Below are 24,854 nucleotides of genomic sequence, written 5' to 3' on the forward strand. Positions count from 1 at the left end.
GCAGTGCCCCTGAGATGTGCAGGCAGGAGGGAGAGGTGTGAGCAGCTCCTGCAGCACTCCCTGCCAGCCCTCCAGCACTGCTGCCACCCTCTGAGGCTGCTCAGGAGCATCTCCAGCTCTGGGGCTGGAAGCTCCAGCGATTGCCTGTGCTTGCCTTGGCTCCCTCTGCCTCCCTGGAGCAGGTTAGCTGAGTGGGAACAGCACTAAGAACACCATCAATATCCATTTGTAAAACTGTCTGAAAAAGGACTGAACAGACTGAGGACAGAATAATGCCAGTTGTTTATTACCTACTCCCCTGGCTGGCACAAACCCTCAAAGTTAACAAGGCATTGTTAAGTACAAATGACTTCTAAATTCACTTACTGCAAAGCTGCCTTTTCAGTTATAAAATATATCAGCTGGTTCTTGAATAGCTGGAAAACAAGAAAACCAACCAAGCTGAGAAAATGTTGGCCATATGAAATGGAGCTCTGCTTGTTATTTAGAGGTGTCAGATAAAATTTGAGCCTAGCCTTGTGAAGTAGAGTCATCTGTGGTGGTGTTTTCTGAGCCCTGGGTACAACTTTCCTCTGTGGGCATTTTCTTTAATTCATGCAGTGTTGCCACATAAACTGTCAACAAGAAAACCATAGACTCAAACTAGTTTCTTGCCACAATACAAAACTTATCCATTTTTCATTTGGAATTTTGATTTGCAGCCAAGTCCTGAACTGCCAAAATTACCAATAGAGTTGAAAACCTAAACCAGAGCTTGATTAAAAAAATAATCAGAAATTTATTCTAAACCAGAAATTTATTATAATTTGCTTGTGTGTCTACCTGCAAGTACACTTTTAAAGGATTGTAGCTTAAGATATAGATGAGGAATTACATTACATTCCAGCTTCCCTGGAAGCTCTTCCTCTTCTGTGTGTAAGAACATGACTCTAGGCAGTGTTTTGTGTCTGCTTGACAGGCATGGGGGCTGCTGCTGTGAGCTGAAGGATGCAAACACTGCTGAGGCACACCAAGGCCCCCAACACCTTTGCAGAAGAATGTAAAAAATCCATTAAAATCCAAAACTTACTGTGGAATGGAGAAAACATGATCAAACCCAATATCTATTTAATATTTCATCCTTTTTCCTGGCATTTTCCCTTTTTCATTCTAGTCATACACAGGCAGCAAGAACCAGGCTGCTGGTAATACTGGTTTTTGAGGCACTGGAGTGGTGGGCCTGAATTGTACATGGGAATGAGACCTGGGCCAGGGAGCCTGTGGGACTGCAAAAACAGGAGAAAGGAACATTTTTTATGTGTGCAGATCAAAATCAAAACCCTGAACATGGTGATGAGCAAAGGGTCAGTGTGCTGGCCACAAGCCCCAGTAAGATCAGGAAGCCTCAGTGTGTGTCTCTGGGAGCTTTTTCTGGTTTCAAAATGGAGTTGGCTGGAAAGAATGGTAAAAAAGGCTGCACAGATGGGCTTGGAGGTAGAGTTGTATGAGCTCTTCCACTAATCACCTTTTTGTTTCTTCCCTTCCAGGTGCAAGTGGGAAGTACACCTCAGGACCAAAGAATTGTGGGATACATTTCCTGCACTCACTTGCAAGCTATTGCAGGTACTGTCCTATGATTCTTTGTTTGTCACTATTCCAGGCCTGGGGTGGTAATTTTGTGCACAAGAGCAATAGTGCAAAGAAGGGTAGACAAGTATCCCCAGCCCTTCACATCTTCAGTCTCAGAGTAATTATTATGGGGCACAGACAAAAACTATCCCTTGGGAGCTTCTCCTTGCTCTCTCTTAACCAAATACTGGTATTTTAGAAATATATTACTATCATTGTTACTCAATAGCATTTAACAACCCATACTGTATCAGCATATAAACAAAAATTTATTTGTACATAACTGGGGGATAATCAGAAGTTACATGGGACAGTAATTCTAGCTGCTGATTTCTGGTGGAAAAAGCCACAATTCTCTGGCTTTTGACCTGCAAACTTCATCCATAAATGACCAGCAAGTTAATGCACTCACTGCAAAATCCTCTTGGTTGTATGTTTTAAAACAGTTCTGAACTTAGAGTAGGTGTAGTTCTAAGAACCAAATCTACAGACCTTTACTTTGAGTATGATCAGCATTTTATTTAGCCAGAGGGTTGGATACCCTTCCTTCATTAACCATGGCTGTGATTCTGGTGCTGCTGGAGCAGGAGAGCCCTGGCAGAGTGGCTGCTGCCAGCCCATGTGCTGGGACCCAGGGCTGCACGTGGCTGCAAATCCGTGTGTGAGCATCTGGGGCTGCTCTGCTGCTCCTGCCTCAGCCACACACGGACCTGCCAGCAAAACTGACACTCCCTCCAGTCCATTACAGACACTGCATGGTTCTAAAAAAGATTAATGAATTTTTCAGCTCCTTTTTAACAATGTATCATCCCTCTCTGCTTTTCTATTTTTAACTTACGGTAATGTACTGTGAGATTACTGAGATTTATTGCTGTTCCAGTTTAGTATAGTTTTTTGGGTTTTGTTTCTAGTTTTCAGTCCTGTTCCTTTCCTAATCCTGTATTCTCAGTTAGTCCTTGATAACCACATTGTGAAATTCCTAATATATTAAAGAGGAAGAGGGGGGAGGGAAGAAGAAAGGGGAAGTAATGTTCTATTTTCAAAGTCAGCCTAAAGTTTGTTCAAGGGTAAAACACAACCTTTTATTTTCCTGCTTTGTATTTTTAGGCTTATCTTGTTCAAACTACATTCAACTAGAGCAGACAATGATTTAAGAGTCAGTCCCTAGCTATTTTGTATTTGTTTATGTAATGAAATGGAAAACTAAAGTTCGTAAGTTCGGCAGAGCTGTGCTTTCTGATTTGCATCATTTGATTCATAACATTCATGCATTGAACAAATTATCCAAAACCCCAGTTTAACGATGTAAAGATGTGTATCTATAAAAACAAGCAGTGTTTAAAAGGTCAGCCATTTAAATCATCTTGTCACACATGGCTGAGTGCAACCTGGTTTCCCTTCTAGGATATGTAAACTTACACTTGACAGTTCTGATACTTACACAAGTATAAAGTGAAATGATCCAACTGCTTATGATCAGGGACCAGCTGCTAATGCTTTTCTCAAGGTATGTGCTGGCTCAACTCTGTTCTGAGCAATTACTATTTGTTCAGACCTGACCCTCAACCTTTTCAACAAACATTAGAATTAGATGTAGCTTTTCCTCACAGGTCTCTGCCTGGTACTGGTTGCTGCCATGAAGAAGCTCTTTATTTCCACTGTGGAAATTGCTGCATTTCAGTGACAAATGAAGGGATCCTTTAATGAGATTTGATGTAATTATTTTGCAGGGCTGTTAATTTTACATGGTTCTTTTATGTCTGTTGATTAGTCAGTGATTAATGTTTTGGCCAGGTTTTGCTGCCTTGAATCCACCCACGTCCCGAGTGCCATTGAGTCACAGCTCAGACACCCCACCAAGCCATCAGTCCAGAGTTAGCCTCAAGCTACTCCAGCCCCAGCTGAAGGGATGAGGCCTGCTGGATGCTGTCTCCTCACCTGCTCCCATCCCTGTTCTGCATTTAGTGTGAATGCAGGCATTGGCAGCCCAGCTGCTGAACCCACACTTCTCCAGCCCCAGTTTCAGGCTCCCAAGCCTGCACAGAGCTGAAGCAGAGCTGAGAAAGCTCTCTGAGTGTTTGAAGCTGTGGTGGTGCAATCAGGAGTAGCTCCAGTGCTGAGCATCCTCAGGCAGTGATTCCAGTGGTGCTCCTGAAGGAGCAGAGCCGTGTCCCCAGCAGGGCAGCCTGGCCTTGCCCTCCTCTCAGCTGTGCCACCCCAGTGCTGCACTTGGCTGGGGACCTGACCCAGCTGAGAAGGAGCCCAGCAGAATAAAAGGGGACTCTGTTCCTTTGGGGTTTAGGTGATTTGTTCTTACTTTGATTTATTTTATTTCCTCAGTCCACCCTGGATTAAGTGCTACAAGTGCAGGGGCCTGTGACACAGCCTGTTCCACAGCTGAACCGAAGCCTTTGGTTTGTGACTTGGAAACAATTTTTCCTTGTGATTAGGCTTCACATCCTACACTCTGCAAGGTTTTTTTTGCTCTTCTTCCCCAGGTTCCCTGCCAATATATGCCATACTGCACTTCCTCCAGTAGATTTTTTAATTTCCCGTGACTAGGCCTGTCTGTGCTTTGTCCTACAAGCACAGTGCTCCTTGCAAGGTGTGTCAGACTAGGATAGAACAGTCAGTGCATAATTCTTGCCTGAGTTCTGACTGAAGCCAGGGTTTCACTCAAGTGTTTTCAAAGTGAATGGAAAGGGCAAGTATGATTATTCTACAATGAACAAAGGTGAAGTATTTATTTATGCTGGCTGAAGTTTCCCATATTACCCTTTCATCCTTCTACAGAATTTGAAGCTGAAAGGAGCTTTCAGAGAATTCAGAAATGCTGACTGCAGGAACCCATCAGGACACAATTATGTGCATTTTTCCAGGCCAGTTACTGAAGAAAAGAGTGCAGAGCAATTAGCACAAATCTGTATTCTTTGGCTAATCCCTGGTGGCAGTCAGATCACTGATTCTATCTGAATGTTTAAGAAGTTGAACCTTTGCTGGGAGTTACTACCTAGTTCTCTTCTATCAGTATTTACTGAACTGTTTCCCTGAGTGTGCTGGATGCAACTTAGGCTTCTCTTCTACCTGGATGTCTGATGAGTTCACTTATCTTCATCTCCAAAGTTATTGATCATTGGGAGCTGCTGAGACTGGGGTCTGGGTAGTAACTCCTGTATGTGGATGTGTGCAGTGCCTGCTGAGAGCTGCAGTCAGCTGGATAATATTAATCTCAGAAAACAATTACATTCAAGTCATTCATTAGAGGGATTCATTAGGGAGATCCCATCTTGTGTCCTGGAAATGGAGCTGCCTGTGTGCCCCTGCTCCCAGTAGTGCCCTGAAGAGCAATTACTGCTGTGACCTCTATGGGGATAGCCAGGGATGCTGGGCTGTCACAAGTGCACACTTGGCTAAAGACAGATGGAAGTCATGTTCCCAGAGCTCCAAGGTTCACCTGTCAAGCCCTGAGGTTAAAAGCTGTGCAGGGCTGTTACCAAGGCTCAGCATCCTCAGAGAGAGCTGTATGGCACTATGCAGTTAATGCTTTCCTAGTAACAGCAATGTATCTTATCAGACACAACACCATTTTGTCTGTGTGTCTTTTGTTATTCTCAAGATTTTTCTGTTGGAGAATTTTACCTTTCTCTGTTTCAGTTAAGTGGGTTTGCTGTATTTTTCATGCTGATCTGGGACAGGTTACTGCCTGAGTTTTTTGCCCATGTGGTAATGGGCCTGTTATTTTATTTCTCATTTGGTGAAGCCATGCCAGATGGATAATTCACAGAAAATGAGTGAAACATCCTTGACCATTCAGGAATGTAAAAGCACTTCTTAGAAAATGAAGCCATTTATGTAATTGGGACTTTGTGGGGAATGAGATTTTACTGCATTCTTATCAACAAGCACCATGCCTAAAAGTTCCTTATGAGGAAACAATGACAGGTCAGAAAAAGTACAGCCTAAGGAGAGGAGACAGGAGAGGAAGATTCAGATGCTGCAAAAGGAGGACAGTCCATGAATTTGAATGAGCTTCACCAGGAAAGAGGAAGCTGGGACAGCTTCAGGAGGAGAAAGCTCTTGTCCAAGTGTGAATACCTGATGGGAGGGTGCAAGGAAGGTGGAGGCAGCCTCTCCTCACTGGGGTCCAGTGATGGGACAAGAGGCACTGGGCACAAACTGAAATCCCATTTACACACAGGAAAATGGTGTTGATTGGAAGGATGACAAAGTTACAGATCAGGCTACCCAGAGGTTATGGAGTCTCCAGCTACAGAGATTTTCAAGACCTGACTGGACATGGTCCTGAACAACCTGCTGTAGGTGAGCCCTGCTTGGGCAGAAGGGTTGGGCTGGATGATCTGCAGAGGTCCCTTTCACGTTCACAGCTCACACATTCCATGGGTCTGTGATTTCTGCCCTATCTTTAGCTCAGCAGGAAGGATCTGTTAGTCACGCACACCTTTTGTAGTGAGTGTCACCTGCTCCAGGCTCCATTTGTTCCATGTGACCTATTTCCTGTGCTTTTGTTTGGCTCCATCTCCACTGTGGGGCTTTCTTGTGCTGTCATTGCAGGGGCTTTCCCAAGTTGTGTGAGCAGGGTACAATGGGAACCTGAGGGACAAGCAATTTGAAACTGTAGGTTAGGGAATAGATCTGGGAAACACATCTGCTTTTATATTACAGCCCAGCTGGTAAAGGTTTGTTAGGAGTAACACAAACAGAAGAAAAAAAATCAGGGTTTTTGCTGTTGGAATTACCAGTCTGAAGAGGTGAGTCAGTGTCAGAACCTACTTAAAACCCTCTTTCCCTAGTCATGTTTTTTTCAATATATCTTTTAATTATTTAGCATCGTATCACATAATCCTTGGTTGAACATTTCTGATTCTGTTTGTATTTAACTATTGATTTAACTCCTTCCTGCTCACCCCTGCCCTGAGATGATGTTGAAACTCCAGCCTTTCACAGGGCAGCAGTGGTAGGAAGGTGGAGCCCTAGTGGCTGGAGCCTGTGTGTGCTAATGCAGTGACAGTGCTAATGTTGCAGGGCTCACTTTTTAAGAGTCTCTAAAGAGTCCTGGTGACAGCTGCATTTGAGATGAGTGATTAATAAACTGTGAGGATGCAGAATTAAATATTCACCATCTCCACAGTGGCCTCTGAAAGAAGCTCTGGACATACATAACAGGTTTTACAAAGTAGTAAATTATGTCAAAGTAAAATTCTACTCAGACTAAATAATTTTGGGCTTGCTGCTTTTCCTTCTTGACACTTGAAAACAAATCTTTTATTTTGAAGAAAAGAAATGTTGTTCTGACTTCATATATCTTTAAAAGTCTGAAACAAGCAAAATTATAGCTGTTAACTCTAGGGACAGTGAAAACAAAATAAAAGGAAAGACAATATGGTAAATAATTGTTTCTAGAATGCATCTTTCTACTCCTTTGACCACATCAAAATGATTTGCTGTAATCATTGTAAGAGAGAGACAGTAATCATTTTTTGTTAGACTTCATGTCACCTGATGTGCTTGAAGTTAAGTGTGGTTAGTTGCTGTAATTAAAGAGCTGTTTTGTGTGTCAGATGGCTCCATCTGGCAACCAATCAAGCTCAACCCTTCCATGCAGAACAGGGCACATCCTGGTATAACTCCCCAGAACTGGTGAAAAGAATCCTGTTCTCTATTTCTGGATTTCTGCCTACCTGAACCTGTTTCCAACACATACCTTTGAAAATATGAAAAAACACTTCCAGTTTAGGCATCCTCTTCTTGACCATAAATAGGTTGACCTTTCCTCAGATGGACTGAGTATTCAGTATTAGTAAGCTGAATGTACCATTGATGTATATTTGCAATTTACACTTGAAAGCTGAACTTTTCCTTTTTAAAAATTAGAAAGCAAAGCAAGATCAAGTGATTTACCCCAGAACAGACTGTCTAGTTCTGTCTGAAGTAGGTTTTTAACTCTGAATTCCTGATTATAAACACAGTGCATCAGATTTTCCTATGAAAAGAAACATCATTGTTTTGGGAGTTGTCTGCAGCACAGGGAACTTGTCCTCTCATTTCTTCAGAAGTGCCTGGCTCCAGAAGGAGACACTTCAAATCACCAAAAAGTGAGTCCTGATGGAGCTCCCAACAGGCTCAGCACTGTGAGTGCCCTTCTGGCCACACCATTTCTTATCTCGCAGCCTTTTTCTCAGGATGTCTGCCAATAGCTCAGCAGCTCATATCTGGCTGAGTAACATTCTAACAGGAGGTCTTACTCCTTGAATTTTTGTTTGTTTGCTGCAGGAGACACAACTGTTCGATGTGAGCAACTGGATATGCTTCAAGATTGGCTGTCTGAATTCAGAAAATCTACCTCCTCCTCCAGTACAGCCAATCCAGAGGAGCTGGTGGCTTTTGATGTACTCTGTGGAGATCTCAACTTTGATAACTGCTCCTCTGGTAAGACAAGGTTTGCCTTTTCCTGGTGTCTACTAGTCCTGGAGAGGAATAGGAATGTTCTTGATCCCTGTGGGTTATAGCAGTATATGACTATATGCTAAATTATGACTGCCTTCTGCTAGGAAAAACTTAATTGCTGCAGACATTTCTAAAATAGGTATGAGCTTTGAGTGTGAGCTACTCCCTTGGCTCATGCCATGAGGTCTGTGGAATTATTAAGCATGATGGTTTTTAAGGCACAAAGAGCAATAATTTGTGACTTGTGGTAGCAATAATGAGGACAGATCCAGTGGTTTAGTTTTGAATTAGGTAGACATTTACTGTTCAAGAGTTTTAGTTACTGGGAGACACATGTATAGGATTTTTGTGGAGAAAAAGTAGTAAATTCATGCAGTTAAAAATAGTTTGGTAGTACATATATGCAAACATAGGAGACTAATGCTGCAGAGAGAATTCAACTTTGCTGAATCAGTCTTGGAAAAAAATTAACTGATGCTATGTCCTTTTGAGTTTTTATTCTTTATTTTAAGAAATTTGTTTTTTTTTTCTTTTAATTGGATGCTGAGGGTACTAGAAAAAGAAATCCACAAAACCATAATTAATGGGTGGTGAGCTCACAGAGATGGAAGCTTTTTCCAAACCTGAATATTATACTGTGTAACCAATGTGGAGTGCAGAGTGTTGTGTGTGCATCCTCTGTGCCTCCTTGCTCTGTCCAGCTCAGGACAGGCAGGCACAGGGACAGGCTCAGCACAGGGACACTGCCCAGGCACCTCAGGCTGCAGCTCCCACAGGGATTCAGCAGCTCAGAGCAGGGTTTGTGCATGCACAGGTGAATTGGGAACAGCACCCAGTGGATTCTGTGGTTTTTATAAGTCACAGGTAACTGAGATAACCTGTACCAGAAGCAATTTTAACAAAAAGCATTGAGCTAAAAACCCCCAGAGTGTAATCTCTAATCTCATTACTTGTACCAGACACATGAAATGGAGGATTTTAGCAAAGTTTGGTAGAAAAGACCAGCAGCCCAAGCCCCAGCCCTTGTCTCACTCATTTCTAGCTCATATGTACAAACAGGGAATCCATCCCAGCTTCACCTCCCAATGAACTCAGAATGGTCCCAGTGCTGGCTCCTGCTCCCACTGCTGAGAGGAGCAGGGAGTGGCAGTGGCTGCACAATGCTGCAGTCAGACAAACACATCTCAGGGGGAAGAGCAGTGCAGCAGAGGTACTGAGGGTTTGAGGGAATCCAGGAAGGAAATGGTCAATAGCAGCTCTCCATGTGCCCAAGGCTGAGGAGCTGCAGCAGGGCTGGGCAGGGCAGGGCCTGGGACACAGACAGACAGACAGACAGACAGACAGACAGACAGACACATCTGCTCTGGTCTGACCATTTCCTTTCATTTTCACTGTTGGCTGCATGGAGTAGCCTGGAGGCAAAGGTGTCCATCAAGGAAATAAACAAGCTGCTGCAAAGGAAATGGGAGCCTGCCCAGTCAGATCACAAATGGAGAGTGAATGGGCTCTGCAGCACGAGGACAGAGAGATGCAGTGGAGCTGGGAGGTAGAACATATGGTCAGGACTCTCCACCTGAGAAGTGCTGGCACTCTACCCAAGATCTTTCACAAGAAGCACAGAGCATAATTAATGCAATTCTGAGCTGTCTTTTTAATGACAAAGCAAAAATAACAATTTGCTTTTGCAAATAATAGCTGTAAACACTGCAACTACTGCCACAGAGGATTGAAAAATGGGTTATAAAAATTAATTTTATCTTTGCTATCTCTGATGCTTATTTATATTACCCTCCCCTTTAAATTGCACCCAGCCTGGAAACTGGAATGAAGCTGGCTATTTAATTTTTTTATTTTCAGATTTCTTTCTTTCCATATGTACTAAGCAAGATTAATGCAATGTTTTAAAGTTCTCTCCTCCCTTTTTACATACTCATTGTTTCAGGGACATTTGCTAGCATTATAGGTTGAGTATCTTAAGTTGTTTTAAAGCAATAATTAGCTTCGTGTAATTCTCTTTGTGATTTTCTGTATCCTTCCCCACTCCACAGACTGATACAACAGCTAATTAATGTTTCAGTGAATACCAAGCTTCTATTCTTAGTTATATTGACAGTACAGTTTTCAAAGATCTTTAGGTCCATGAGTGACCTTATGCTTATGACAAATTTTCTGCAACTCAGTTTTACAGAACATTATGGCAACATTTGTACAGGGAATTCACACTTAGTGGGAATGTTATCAGAAAGTTCCTTACTGTTATCAGAAAGTTCCTTATGTTGCTTTCAACTAACTTGTGTAAAAGTCTATTATGGTTTAAACCTTTTAGAATAAGAAAAAAAGCCTTCCAATCAGATGGGCAAAGTCTTGTGTCATCAGCTGTGACTTGCCATGGTCAGTCCCACTGTTGTAAATTAATATTTTTTAATCTATCTTGGTTTTGAGGGAGATTCTGTAGACATATGATACAACAAGGGAAAACCTGGAGAAATGAAAAATGGCAAAGATTTCATCTTCTACTTTTCCATAAACATTAAACAAACCAACTGGCTGCTCAGACAGAAAGAACAATTCTTTGTGTGGCCCACGTGGCAGAACTTAGGGAAGGTCAATCTTCCAATCATCTGCTACAAGTCCAGGATTCACTGAAAAATTAGTTTTTCAATCTCCTTGCAGTTCTGAGGATGTTGTCAAGACTGAGAGCTAGCTGGGAAGATGTAATGAGCCAGATGAACTGTCAGTCAGCTGAGCTAAAGACTCTGAATAACAAAATGGCAAACGAGCCAACAGCTGTGAGCACAGCACTGCTCCACTCCAGCTTTTTGTTCAGCAGGGAGATCAGCAGCTCCTTCCTCGGCAAGAGCGGCATTTTACATGAGGAGATTCATGTGATCCTTGGTGTGTGAGCTGGGCTCTGTCTAAGAGACACAGCTCACAGTTCCGTTTTGTTTTGGACTTTATTTCCCATTTTCACAACAGCAGCAGCAGCAGCTCCAAACTCAGGAGAATATTCTCCCAAGAGAGAGCCTTCAAATGTTTCAGCCTTGTAAAAGCTGTAAGTGCTGTGAGGAAGTTTTCAGGGGCTGTTTGCAGTTTCTTTGTCATTTAACAGTGGAATTGTAGCTGTTGGCACTTTCAGGTTGCAGTTTCTTTCCCAGTTATGGTGATTGTGTTGATAAGCAGCACTCACAGAACTGGAACCTGCTGGTTTGCTCAGGCTCTGAAATGCTGATGTGTGCAGTTTTGTGGGATTTCTTACCAAGTGAACCTTGGAGCTTGGTGTGCTTTCAATGCAAGGAGCACAGTAGCAGCTAGGAAGAATTTAATTTAAAGTTTGATAGTCATGGTGATTATGTTTAGAATGGCTTTAATGCTGCAGATAACATCCCAAGCAAATTATCAATTCCCTGTCCTTTCTCTGATCTTAGCTTGGAAAACATTCAGTCAGTGAATTCTTCTGAAGCAAAGAAAGCATAAGGTTTTATCTTCAGACTTACTGAGATGTGTGAATATGCCCACAAACAGGCATTTCCTTTGCCATTGGGAAGCCAGCCCAGCTCTCCTCTGGGTGTTCTATCTCAACAAGAGTTTTGTACTGTGTAAGCAAACAATGGCAGTGGCACAGGGGGGAGATACACTGAAAAACTCTCTTCAGCTTAGAGCTAAAAACTACCAAAAATATCTTCCACTGAAAAGACTTGGTAAGAAAGCACAGGAAAGCACTGTTAATAGCATTTGCTGGAATTTCTGACAGAGGCAAGATCCTGCTGTGCAGTAAAGCTGTGGCTGAATTGACTCAAACCAAACCTTTGTATTTAGGATTCTTCTACTGAGGAAAAACGAGGGCTTGGTGTTGCTCCTGTGTCAGAACACAGAGCTGTGCACAGGTTCACAAGCAGGAGCTGATGTGCTTTTTCCTGGGCTTGTTCTTTCCCTGCAGAGGACAAGCTGGAGCAACAGCACTCTCTGTTTACACACTACAAAGACCCGTGTCGAGTTGGTCCTGGGGAGGATAAGCCTTGGGCAATCGGTAAGAGTTCCCCAGCTCTCAGTGTGGGAATGCTCCCTTCTGCCACCCACAGCCTGCCCCAAGCAGCTGCTGCTTCAGCTGACCAGCAGCAAGGGTTTGGTGGAGGACAAATACTTATAATTATATAATAAATATTATATACATATATAAAAATTAAATAAATATGCCATAATAAATATAAATATATTTATATTTATTATAGTATTTCTATACCATAAATTTTATAGACTTTAACAATATCTCATGGAATAATAATTAAGCACCAAACAGAGATCTTGAACTTCATTCCACATTCTAGAAGTGCATCAAGTACTAATGCATCAAGCTAGCTGAATGTCTTCCCCAAATATTCTACCTTTAAAATAATCTCTAGATTACTTGTAGAGGAAGGTAGCCAATTTATTGTTTCTGTACTTTGTGCATGCAGTGAAAGCCTGCAGCTTCTGCTCAGAGTGTTCCATTTGGTGCTCAATAAATAGTGAGGATGTAACAAAGCAAACCAACTCCAGAAATTTGTAAGGTTTGTATTACAAAAGATTTCCTGGAACTCTGAGATATTAATACCTGGTGAGACTCAGTTGAACTCGCTGAAGTTTTAGAACAGGAATTAATACTTCCCCCAGAGGAGCTTTAATAACTGTGAAGGTACTAAAGTTAAGTAGAACTTTTTAATAATGAGGTTTTACTCTGTGGTAGGAGAAAAACAGATTGGAGTCATGGGGGCTGAGAAAGTGGAAGTGTGGGGACATTTGCAAGGTGTCAGGCAGTAGGGAGGTCTGGAGAGAGGTGAACACTGCTCTCAGAGCAGTCCCCTCTGTCCCACACACCTGTGCCTCTGCAAGCTGCCCGAGAGGCACATCCCAGGAGCTGTGCTGGGACACTCACATCTCCCTTCTGTTCACAGGTACCCTGCTGGATCCTGAAGGATTATATGATGAAGAAGTGTGCACCCCAGATAACCTACAGAAGTATGCAATTCCTAACCTTTCCACATGCTTTAGACAGTTCTGAAAAAAGCAAGTTCATTGCTTGCTGTTTAACATTTCAGATGTTCAGACTGAGAGGTATTTTATGGACTGAAAACAAAACAAATAATCAAAGTTTTACCCGGGGGTGTTTGGGGAAGAGGATAAAAGGGGCTGATTCTCTAAGTCAAGTAGGGTTGGCTTCAGTGGGTGGAAAGATGAGAGAGCTGCAGGCAGTGTGTGTCTGTCTCCAGAGCTGGTCCTACCTGGTCAGGCCCACGGCACAAGGAACTCCAAGCACTCCCAAAAGAGGGCATGGCCAGCTTGTCTGAAAGTCTCTGCAGGCAGCCAGTTCTGAGGTCACTGCAAGGGGCAGCAAAAAGGAAATGTAGTTTTCCTCAAATAAAAACCCCACAAAGTTTAAAACACCACCCCCAGTTCAACAGCTACCGAGTTACCCATTCACTGCAGAGTTCAATACACCTAAAACACCAGCTCAAAAATACAGACAGGAATCAAACTGCACAGCAGACAGAACTAAAAACATGGCTCAGAATCTTGCAGTGATACTAGTGCAGCATCATCTCTAAGTAGTGTTTGATATTCAGAAACAGGTGTCTGTGGTTTGAGCTAGGGGAGTTATGAGAAATACAAAAATATCTTAATTAACAGAAGTCTTAAGGTAAATTTCTTAATACTTGTTTTTTAAATAATATGCCAGTGGAGAGAAATTAATAAGCTTTGTACATTTTAGAGCAGCACTTAATTAATGTGGCAATCCCTTTGTCACCTTCTCTACCATGAAGGAAAGTTTACTGTGCTAAATAAATACCTCAGCATCATGACTAACTATAAAAGATGTTCTAACTATGCATTACCAAAATATGCTACAGAGGTAAAGTTATTTAAATTAAGAAATCAATCCAGATGTTTCTGTTGACACACATGATGGAAATGGCACATGACAGGAGGTTGATGTAATTACTCAGCAAGCACAGTACACTTCATGGCATAGATGGACACTTCATTGAATGCATTAAGTGAGGCCACACCCTGAAGTTTTCTTTCAGTTTTGAACAAAGAAATTGAATTCTAGGCATCAAGTTTGGCTTTAGTTTACATCCAAATTATAAAATTTTAATTATAATTAAAATTATAATATTTACAATCCAATTATAAAATTTACATCCAATATATAAAATTTTTTATAGCGAATCCTGCTTTGCACATTTGAGACATTACAAATTTTCCAGACATTTCTATTCACACATTAAAAACATAACTTTAGTACATGTGAAAGGGATTTCTGGGAAGCAAAAATAAGGTAATTTGGCTCTACAATCAAGTTTGCTAATGTAAATCTATATATGGTTATAGCATTTTATCTTATGCCTCCAAGAGCAGGTTTGGAGCATTTAAAAAAAACCAAAACACCAAAGCAAAACCTAACCCCCTTCATCCCCTAAGGAAACCAAACCAAACTAAAGCCCAAAAAGACCCTGTGTTTTAAAGTGGCCTTTTCAGACAACGTGTCACAAAATTCCTTTTAGGGTATTATGTTTTATTCACTGAAGAGTTACTGGTGTTCAGCAATTCTGTTCCACTGACAAATACATGACTGATTAAATAGGGAGCCATCAAATAATCAATAACAAATTAAGAATATTACTTCTGCTGCCTCTGGGCATGCACAGGACCTCTGGCTGTGACAACTGAAAAATAGCCTTGAGTGCTGGGAGCAGAATGTACATAAGGCTTCTTGCCTGCTAAGTTGGCTTTCAATTTCTGCAATGTGTTACAGTTCTTTTGCACTGATGAAATAACCTCTAGGAGACTGTAAACCCCCCTGGCTCTTTCTGCAGCTCTGCAGGAGCACAGGGCTCTGCATGTGTGCATTTGTAGAGTGCTCATGTATTGCAGAGCCATGGTTTCCATGAGAGGCTGAGGGAGCCTGTCCTGCTGTCTCTGAATGGACTGGCAAACAGGGAATTTGCAAGGAAATTCCAGGAAATGTAAAGCAGATAATGGAATCTGGGCTTTGAAGACATTTAAATGTTAAATAGCACAGTGGCTGTGGGCACTATCTAGCTAACAAATATTGTTCACATACACAGCAAAGCAGGGTACTGCCTAGAATTGATCCATTCTCAAATTTTTCCATAATAAACCTTAATAAAGCTTTACAAACATTCAAATTGGCAATGTCAGCTATCCAGAGAATTATTTCTTCATCAGCACTCTTCTCTGGTTTATAAATAAAATTAGGTATTTCACATTACTAAAATAAATAGGCCATAAAAGCAGCAGAACAACTCATTCCTAACTATGTCTTTTGTGTTAAGCACAGTGTATGTGAAACATCAGACTAGAACAACAGTCTTGGTACAAGTAATAAGTCATTTATGATTATCAAATAATTAATTAGCTAGATGTAACAACCTGGGTCCTGCCACAGTCCTGGAAGTCACACAAGCTTTTGCTCAGAAAGGCTTCAAGAAATGCACACAAATAATCCCATCTCACAGAGATGACTGTCATCTTTAAGTTAAGTCCTGGAATGAAGCCAGTTTTATCTCTGAACCCTGACCAGAGCCAGGTCTAGGAGAGCACATTGCAGCACAGCTAAGAAAAATTTAAATGCAATTTTTTCCAGTCTCCTGTGCTGGTCAGGGGCTCACAGTTCTGTGCTAAAGGCTTCAATACCAGTGAGAAAAGTCTTCCCTGGCTCAGGTGCCTCTGGCCAGAATGAGAGCTGGTCCCTCGAGGTCTGGGATGAGGGATTTTTGTTTTATGGCTCCCTTGCAGTCACTGCTCTTGGTGCTCCTTGGCTGCAGCTGGGTCAGCACCACACAACCAACCAACACAGGGATGGAGCTCTCTCACTCCAGCTCTGGGGTACCTGGGACTGAAACCCTGTCAGGGAAAAACAAAGTTACAATTATTTCATTCTCCCTTTCTTTGTATCCTATGAACCAAGACAGTTATTCTGATAAAATTGAGGTTTAGGTGTGCTCAGTCATGATTAGAAATGTTCTCTCAAATTGTCAGGGTTTAACTGGCAGCATGGCTGAGCCAGCTGTCCTGGAGAGACAAACAGCAAACCCCTGTGCACAGAGAGGTGCAAGTTCTCAGCAGCAGCACATGCATGCACTTTTACAATTTGCCTCCCTCATGTATTTGACATTAATATTTCCCTTCAATCAGCACTTGTGCAGTTAAGTGAATACCCAGCACTCACAGACTTTTCAAAAGACATAACTGAAGCTGAAACAAATTAATGTCTTAAACTAATGCATATGTAATTTTTTTTTGCAGTAGTGCTGCAGAGCTAATCAGCAGTTTCTTCTAGTTTGTTACTTAATTAGCTTTGCCAAATATAAATACAATTTTTGAAAGAGGTCAGTACCATCAAAGAACTTGCTTCCTTGAACCTAGAAAAACAATCTAAGGAAGTGAATAATTTGCAAGAGCTCTTTGGAGAATCAAAATGGGGTGCAGACAATAAGCTAATTTAATGTGAGTTATTATTAAAACAAAGCGACACATAAAAGAAAGTTTACTTTCATAAACTGATTACAGTAAGCTCTAAGAATCTTCAATACCTCCCCAAGTCCAAAGGGGAGTTAAGAAAAGTTCTGATCAGATGACTACATGATCACTTTTGCCATTGTTATCTGCTGCAGCACAAAAAGTGCCACTTTAAATGTACTAATTGACCCAAACTTAGAGATTATTACACTACTGAGACCTAATCAGCTGTAGCCAGTGCTGGGTCCCCTCTGCCACCAATCAGGTCCTTCCAAAATCCCAAAATCTAACAAAGCAACCATATGAATCTCACACATTAAAACATACCACAAGTGCTCATCCCTTGTTTTTCCTCCATTCTCTACTCCTACATGTCTGCATTAAAAAAATTCCTGAACCCAGCCCCATAAAACACTTCCAAGTCAAGTCTTAAAAACCAGGTGATCAAAAGACCTTATTTTTCTCCAAGGTGACATTAGAGGCTTTGTGCCTGCAAGGAGCCAAGTTCATGGCTCAGTGTTTCTCCTGCAGCTTAAAGGCTTCATCAGCCCTTGAAAGGGAAAGCACAGAGCCCTGAGCTCAGGTTGGGGCAGGTGAGTAAAGGAGATTTTTGAGGAGGTGCTTTGGAAAGTTTGTTTTTTAAGGCAGATTTAGCAAAACCACAGCCTGAGCAGCCCCTGTCTGTGTGGGCTGTGCCACCCACCTGTGCTGGACTTGATGTCACCCAGGTACAATCCCCAGCAGGGGTGGGTCCCATGTCCCATTCCAGCTTTGCTCACATGGCTGGGGCTGTTCCTCTCAGTGCTCCTTTGGCAGAGCTCTGAAATAGAACACAGGAGGGTAAAACAAGTTTCCCTCAAAATCCAACACAACAGGAAAACAGCACAGAGCAGCACAGGATTAATGCAAGAACAGTGTCAGGGACCCTTGTGAGGTACATGGTCCAAGGTCACGTTCGAAGCTGGGCTCAGTTCAAAGTTAGATTGAGTTGCTCAGGGCCTTAATAGTCTTCTGTTTAAAGCCTACAGGTAATGTTTAAACACCCAAAATAAGTATTTTAATGGGAGAGCAGCATCTTATTTCCTGGAACACAAGATTGGTACCTAGAAAACCAATTCTCAGTTTTGAGTGCTTCTGTATGTGGCCTTGGGCTGGGTAATCTCCTTGCAAGGTGGGAGGGCAGTGCTAGCACACCTGCTGAGTAACTCCTCCATGTGGGGGAGTCTGCAGTGTCACAGACAGGAACCAAGCAAATTAGGCTGCCATTTCTAGTGAAGGAAGGGCTTGGGGTCCAAGACACAGTAATCTGATGCTGAAACCTGCTCAAAACCACCCACCATGTGCCCAGATGGTTCCTGCAAACCAGTCCTCACCCATCCCCTGTCTGTAAGGCTGGATGTTGTCATTTCAGGAGTTGGTCTGATCAGAATGGAGAGGTTTGTATCAAAGTGCTCAGGTTTGTAAAAGCAATTCAGGAAACAACTTCCTCCTCTGCCAGTTTCAGCAACACTGGAAATCAACAGAGGGGCTCTGAGCAGCCCTATAGCACTGATAGCAGGCTCCCCTCTCAGTGTTTGCTCTCCTGGCTTCAAGGGAGCTCTAGGGCAGCACCAGTGATACCAAGCCTGCCATGAGGCTTTAAGAGCACTGTCAGCAGTTAGAGCAGCCTCACACTGGAAATCACATTTGGAAAAAGATGTGCTTTACAGCTTTAACAGTCCTTTGGGACTGGGATTGTCCTTACCAGGGACTTGGAGAGAGCCCTGGGTAAGGCGAAAATGGCCAGGATGAGCAAACATTTAAACACTAAAACTTGCTTTGTTTGTTTTTTTAATGAAACAGGGTGCTGGAAAGTGAAGAAGGAAGGAAAGGATACTTAGTCTATCCCACCAGCAAGAACCATGGTTCCAGTCAGAAGGGGAGGAAGGCATCACTGAAGGGAAATGGGAGGAGGATTGACTATATGCTCTATACAGAAGAAGGTCTCTACCTGGAGTGGAAAGTGGTGAGTTTCAGAGTTGCCAAAAAAGGCTGTAACTTGCACAACACACTTCTCTGAATGGCACTGCAGCCTGTTCTGCTTGGATTAACATCCATACTCCTGGGAGGACCTGCTGCTTTGCTGTTTTCCACTTCTGCATGCAGGTACCATGTTTGTAAAGCTACTGCATAACAAAGTTGAGTTTGAAGATTCCAGCAGCAGCACTGATAGATGTACTGCTCTTCTAAAACAACCAATCAACCTTGATTTCACTCCTGTTAAGCTTTTGCCTGTTTTGCCTGATGCTTTTCCTGTGCCTGCAATCTGAACATTTTTAAATGTTTTCAAGTGTCTGGATGTTCTTTTATGCCTATATAAACCTGCCTAAGTTACAATTCTGCAATATGTAGGCAGAAGATGACACAAGAGAGTACCCAGAGGGAGAACTTGTAGGGTGCAGTCTGCTTCCTAGTGTAGGGCCTTGCCTTACAGAGCTCCATGATGTAAACAAGGAGCTCATCCACATCTGTATTTACCATACCCTGCACATGGATCACCTACTGCAGCACTGCAGATGAGTCTGTCTGGAACAACAGAGATGTTACTGTAAATGGAAAGAAAAGGCCCAACAGATTTCATCCAGAGCAGCTCAGCTGCATGAGTGGCTCACTCACCCTCTGCAGCACACTGCCATGCCCTGAGTGGCAGCTCCCCACCAGCACAGCCAAACCAGGCTGCTCCCACGCCTCTGTAGTACACTAAGGTAGTTCAAAGAGGCTGAGCTGTGATGTGTGGAATGACAGACCGATTTTTGAGCTCCTTATCTTTTGTTCTCCTTCTGCAGGAAGTGGAAGAGTTCAGCTTTATCACCCAGCTGGCAGGCCTGACTGACCACCTTCCAGTAGCAATGCGTCTCATGGTGTCTACAGGAGAGGATGACCCTTAAAACCGACCAGCTCAGAGAGATTACAAGAGGGAAACATGAATGATATTTCAAAAATATCAGAGGATAAGAATGAACTATTCTGGTGCCACGTTAGGAAAGATGACCAGACCTGACCTGGGCTACTCCCAGAAAGTACCAACAATATGGATCTAAAAAGGGAAGAAATGGAAGGGGCTGTGGCCAAAAGCCACTGTCACAAGTGGCTCAGGCAACAGGGCAGGCCTGTACTACAAAGCTTTCACTGTGGACTGAACGGAACCGAGATGGAAGTCCTAATTCCTTCTGAACCAGTGCCATTCTTACTAAAACATGTTTTTATACTAATATATAGCACAATTTAGTTTGTACTTAGTCTGTGAGTTAGTGCTGCTCAATGGTTTTTTGCATCATTTCTTTGTCTAACTACAAAGCTGCAGCTTTTTCTCTTTCTTTAGCCTGTGACAGTTGTAGTTCGCGCTCGCAGCAGCCGCATGCGCCCGCACTGCATGCACGGGAGGAACCGGGCAGAGGAACCTGGCAGCAGGCAAGGGAGGGCACAAAGCAGGCCCAGCCAAAGCCTCCTGGGACTGGAAACCCTTCTGTCAGTACAGGTAGACCTTAAACCAAACAACTCTCTTCAATTTGCAGACCGGTATCTTCCTGTCTGATTGAAGGATAATTAAAAGATTTGGAATTGAGACTTCAAGAACACAGTCCCACCCTTATTCCAGCTGTGTTCCCACTGAAATGATGAACTCTTTTGTCTGAATGATGACTCCAGAATCAGGCCTTCAGCTTTCTAAATGCAACCTATTCCCTTAAGAAGAAATAGTTTCCCTGTAATGTCTTTTCTTTCCCATGTGTGGGACAGTTCTGAATTATGGTATGGGATATGTATGTTACAGTAGAGTGAATAGATTCCTGTAGTACCATTGGTAACACCAGAGCCAACATTCTGCCTTAGCTAGAAAGGGTAAGTGGGAAATGAATTGTAAAATGCATGCTAGATATAGAGTCAAAAATAAAAATAAGTGAAATTTTGGGGGAAAAAGGTGTAGAACAGTGTATGATTGATAAGGCAGAATAACCTGACCATTTTCTAAAGGAATCAGTACACTTAAAGGGGAAGTGGAACGTGGCCAGAAGGAGAGTAGGGAATAGAACTGTGACTCTTGGCCTTAGGTAACTGCTTCCCAGGAACAGAGGCTGTTTTGATGTCTGTGAGACACGATTCTCCATTTGTTATGCACCCACAGACTTGAACGGGGGTCTTGCCACCTGAATCATAATTCTTTCCATTAAAACTCTTCAAATGGGGGGCTCCCCTCTGCCATCTTGTCCCCATGACCTGACCTACCCAGCCTCTGTAACCTTAACAAAATAATGAAAACCTGAGAATCAGGTCCATAACGAGACTTGGCATTTTTTATGGATTTAATTTCAGAGGGTTTGTGTTGTTGGGAGAACAATGAAACCTCTTCTGTTTTAACCCTCACTTAGTTTCTTCTGCCTATTTCCTGTTCTAGTTTAGTTTTATTTCCTCTTGCATTACAAATCCCCTGTGTTAAGAAGAGTTAACCCAATATTAGATGTACTCCATTAAGTAACCTGTTTTAGTTATGCTGCCCACAAACTCCTGAGGACGCTCTTGTTTTGGTTTAGTTTACACTTGCTGTGAATCAGCTTGAGCTAAATCAGAATAGATCTAAATTAGAAATCTCAGTCTGCACAGCTTCTGGTACTTGCTTAGTTAGCTACAGTTAACAACAGAACTTGTACTTAGATCTGATTTTGCAAATAGAGAAACTCATAGTAGTCATGAGAGTACAGGACTAACAGTATTGGCTATTCCAAGGAGGCAGCAAGGCCACTGCTCACACTCTCCCTCTGCACCTGGTCTTGACTCATTTTACGCCTCGTTTTCCAGTCCTGGGGTTCCTTCAGCAGAGACTGCCTCTCAAAAGTGTACTGTGCCAAACCATGGGGTAGTCTGAAGTGTAACCCATGGCGACTCAAAAATGGAACCAGACTCAGCTCCCCTTTTTATAAAATTAGGAATTCAAGTTTACAGAATCAGAGACTCTAGTGTACTACCCCAGTGCACCACCAGTTTCCCACTTTGTATGTCTGTCTTTATACAGAGGGTGCACATATGTGCAATGTGTTTTTCGGGTTTCTTATTGCTCCAGTCAATTCAGAAAAACTTGTACCCAAACCAATGCTTTTTAATCCTGTTTTCTACCTTGCTTGTATTTTATTAATCTTTTTTAAAAAACCCAAACAGTACCAGTAGCAATTTGTGTGCTGTCCAGCAGATATTTCTCTGTAGTAGTAAGACTAACTACAAGGTACAGTATTTTTAATAGTTTTCCTAACAATGTAAATTAAAATTTGATATCAATTTCACCAAGTATCAGTTGCAGGAGCTGAATTTGACACTGTGTGGGATACAAACATAAAACTACTGCCAAACAATGTTACATTATTTACAGTAAAACTTTCATGGTCTAAATTACTTTAAAATTTGTTCTGTGGCTTTGTGCTGACTGAAAAATCAGCCACTTTCATCAGCTTTTTGAGATATGCTGAGAAATGTTTTTTCAAACTTGAAGTAAACTGTTTTAGATTTTGATGTTCCTAGTTCCTCAGTGCTCAAGAACTGGCTGATTGTAAAATGCTCTCTTACACAATACACAGACATTTAACCAGTGTAAGTAGTTCTAATTTACTGTCTTGGGGATGTGGCTTTGCAAGGGAGTGATGCTGGGAGGTTCAGCCTTGTGGCACCACTGTGCAGATGCTCCTTGGTTTTTGCATGGATCCTGTGCCTTCTGCTGCCTTGGCAGTGCTTGCAGGGGTCAGAGAGTGTCTGTAGCAGTGAGCTGGAATGAACAGGCTTCCCCTTCCACGACAGTGACCTCCGGGAGAAAAATGAGTTTTGTCTACACCACTCCAGCCACCACAGTTCCATCCAACACCCCACAGAGAATCCACCCAGGCAATGCCTGTACTGGCACAATATCAATCATCACAGGCCTTAGGCAGACACTATAGAATAAAATATTTGCATTAAAAAAAATTGGGGGGGGCAGGGCTGGGGGTAAAGAGACCACACCCAGGAGAACAAACCCTGGAAAGCTTTTTCAGATGTCAATCCTACTTTGCTTATGGATAGCATGACCCAATTTATAAGTAGACTATTATAAGAAATCAAGTTAAGCTTACTCTACTATGCTTATCCCACTTTGTACTGGGATTTCAGGCATCTTCAAGAAGTGGCTGATAAGACTATGCTTGGTTAATACCTGCCCCTCACCAGGGATACTGCAGATGAAGTGAAATCTTTTTATAAAAGCTAGATAACATCTTCTGTTTCTCATGTTCAATTTGCATTTTACAACAGCACTTCTAGAACAAGTGAACAAAAGGCCCAAAGAGGACAGTAGAAAACCAAGCATTTCCAGGAGTTTTGAAGTGTCAGGTCCTGACAAAGTTGGTAACTTTAGATCACTTCAAAAATACACCCTAGAGATGGAGCCACTGAGCCCAGGGAGGTACCCCCAGCCTCATGCTGGGGAAAAGGCATTTGACTCATTCCCGTGGTGCCCAGTTTTACTCCATCCCAGCCTGGACACTTGGCAGAAGCTGCCTAAAGCCCCCAAACAGAACCTACCAGAGCCTGGCTCCAGGAGAAGCCTGAGCCCCAAGGTGTGTCCTGCTGGCTGCAGAAGGAGCTCACCTGCCCTGTGCCAGTGTCATGACAGTTTTATCCCAGGAACACCCTCTGTTAGTCTGGCTAGACCCTCAGGCCTACTTGTTGGGTGAGACAGTAAGATTTAAGGAACATACCATTCCAATAAGGATTTTTTTCAAATGGCCTTTGTTTGGTGGTCAGGTGAAGCCAATCTGACTGTCCCCAGTTTGGTGTGTGAGCTACCCTGGCTCACACAGCAGCACAGCAGTGTCAGCACATATCATCAGCTCAGAAATGAAACAGTTTGGCCTCCTCCTGGCACTACAGGATGAGGACAGAAATACAATTCAAGCACTTTGAAAACCTCCCAGTTTTATCCATTATGAGGGTCAAATTGTTACTGAAGGTCTCACTTTTCCATGCCATTTTCTTTTAAATATAATATTGATGCTTTTAAAGACTTGTATTATTGCTGAGGTTTAGAAGTCCTGTAATAAGAATAACCTTTTTTTTATTTCAATGATTTTTCAGTATTGTATCCTTCTGGAACCTAATGTTTTTATATGGTAAGCACACACCTTCTGACATTTTGTTATAAATGTATTAAAAAAAAGGAAAAATTTAAATATTTTCATTGGTTTCTTTACCTGCAAGAAAACCACAATCACAGACCTGATAAAAACAAGGTATTTTAAAAAATATGGAGGGGTTTTTGTCTTTTATTGGTGCTGAAAGGAATAACTGGTTGATGCAAACAAGATAATAAAATTTCAAGGCTCAAATGATTCTGTGCTGTCACTTTCTCTGGTTTTGTGATGTGGAGTCTGATGTCACCAACACAGATCTGACTCCAGATCACAGTCTGGTGGGTGGGTCAAGTGCAGCTCACTGTGCTACACCTGTTGTAGTGAACTTGCAGAAGAGAAAGAGTCCTTTAACTCCCCCTCCAGTGCCCCAAGAGCCCCTGCATAGCCCCCTGAGCAGTTTTGCAGCCTTCCAGCAGAGCATTCCCTGTGCATCTCACACCATGTCCCTGCTTTAGGGACAAGGCCCTGCCCTGGAGCCTGGCCCCAGACTGCAGGACAGGGCAGGCTGCAGGAGCTCAGCTGGGCACCACAACAGGCCCCTGAGCTCAGGGAGAGCAGCTTTTCATCTCTGTGCTGTCCAGCCAAAGATAAAAACCACACATCACAGCCCCTGTACAACTGTTGATTTAACACAACAATGTCAAGAGAAAAGAATCCATTTAACTGGTTTAGTCTTCCCAAATGGTCCCTTAAAAGCCAGTAGGGAACCCCTCCTTGAAGAATTTACTTTTTCCACAAGCAGAAAGGATGCAATCAGTGGATTTCATGCAAATGAGATAGAAAAAGGACAGTGCACAAGTTTCTTGTGATTGCCTCAGGAAGGCAACACCTCATCCTGTGAGACAGGACATTAGAGATGATTTTCTGCAGCTTTCTCCATTGCCACACAGGTGATTTTTGTCTGCATTCTGATGCTACCACTGCATTATACTTTGACAGACTTGATTTTCCAGTGGTAGATTCCTAGACTGCCTCTCTTGCAATGCCTGACCTATTTTCCCATTGCTGCAGTTGGTTATTATGTGAGCAGCTCATGAGTGGGTTCCCTTCCATGAAGTGCTAAGGAACTACAAG

At 42.6% G+C, this 24,854-nt stretch overlaps 1 protein-coding gene across 1 annotated transcript in view; it reads left to right on the forward strand.

Annotated features, from left to right (window-relative positions):
- Window positions 1-23,978, forward strand: part of SMPD3 (sphingomyelin phosphodiesterase 3) — a 101,860-nt gene extending 77,882 nt beyond the window's left edge. Inside the window, exons 3-8 of the mRNA XM_036390102.1 lie at window positions 1,527-1,602; window positions 7,900-8,055; window positions 12,011-12,100; window positions 13,005-13,068; window positions 18,436-18,598; window positions 19,419-23,978. Coding sequence (XP_036245995.1) covers window positions 1,527-1,602; window positions 7,900-8,055; window positions 12,011-12,100; window positions 13,005-13,068; window positions 18,436-18,598; window positions 19,419-19,520 — 651 coding nt within the window. The 3' untranslated portion in view covers window positions 19,521-23,978. The remainder of the gene's footprint in view (window positions 1-1,526; window positions 1,603-7,899; window positions 8,056-12,010; window positions 12,101-13,004; window positions 13,069-18,435; window positions 18,599-19,418) is intronic.
- The last annotated feature ends 876 nt before the right edge of the window (window positions 23,979-24,854 follow it).

This window comes from Molothrus ater, chromosome 12 (genome assembly GCF_012460135.2).
Source record: "Molothrus ater isolate BHLD 08-10-18 breed brown headed cowbird chromosome 12, BPBGC_Mater_1.1, whole genome shotgun sequence".
Taxonomy (NCBI): domain Eukaryota; kingdom Metazoa; phylum Chordata; class Aves; order Passeriformes; family Icteridae; genus Molothrus; species Molothrus ater.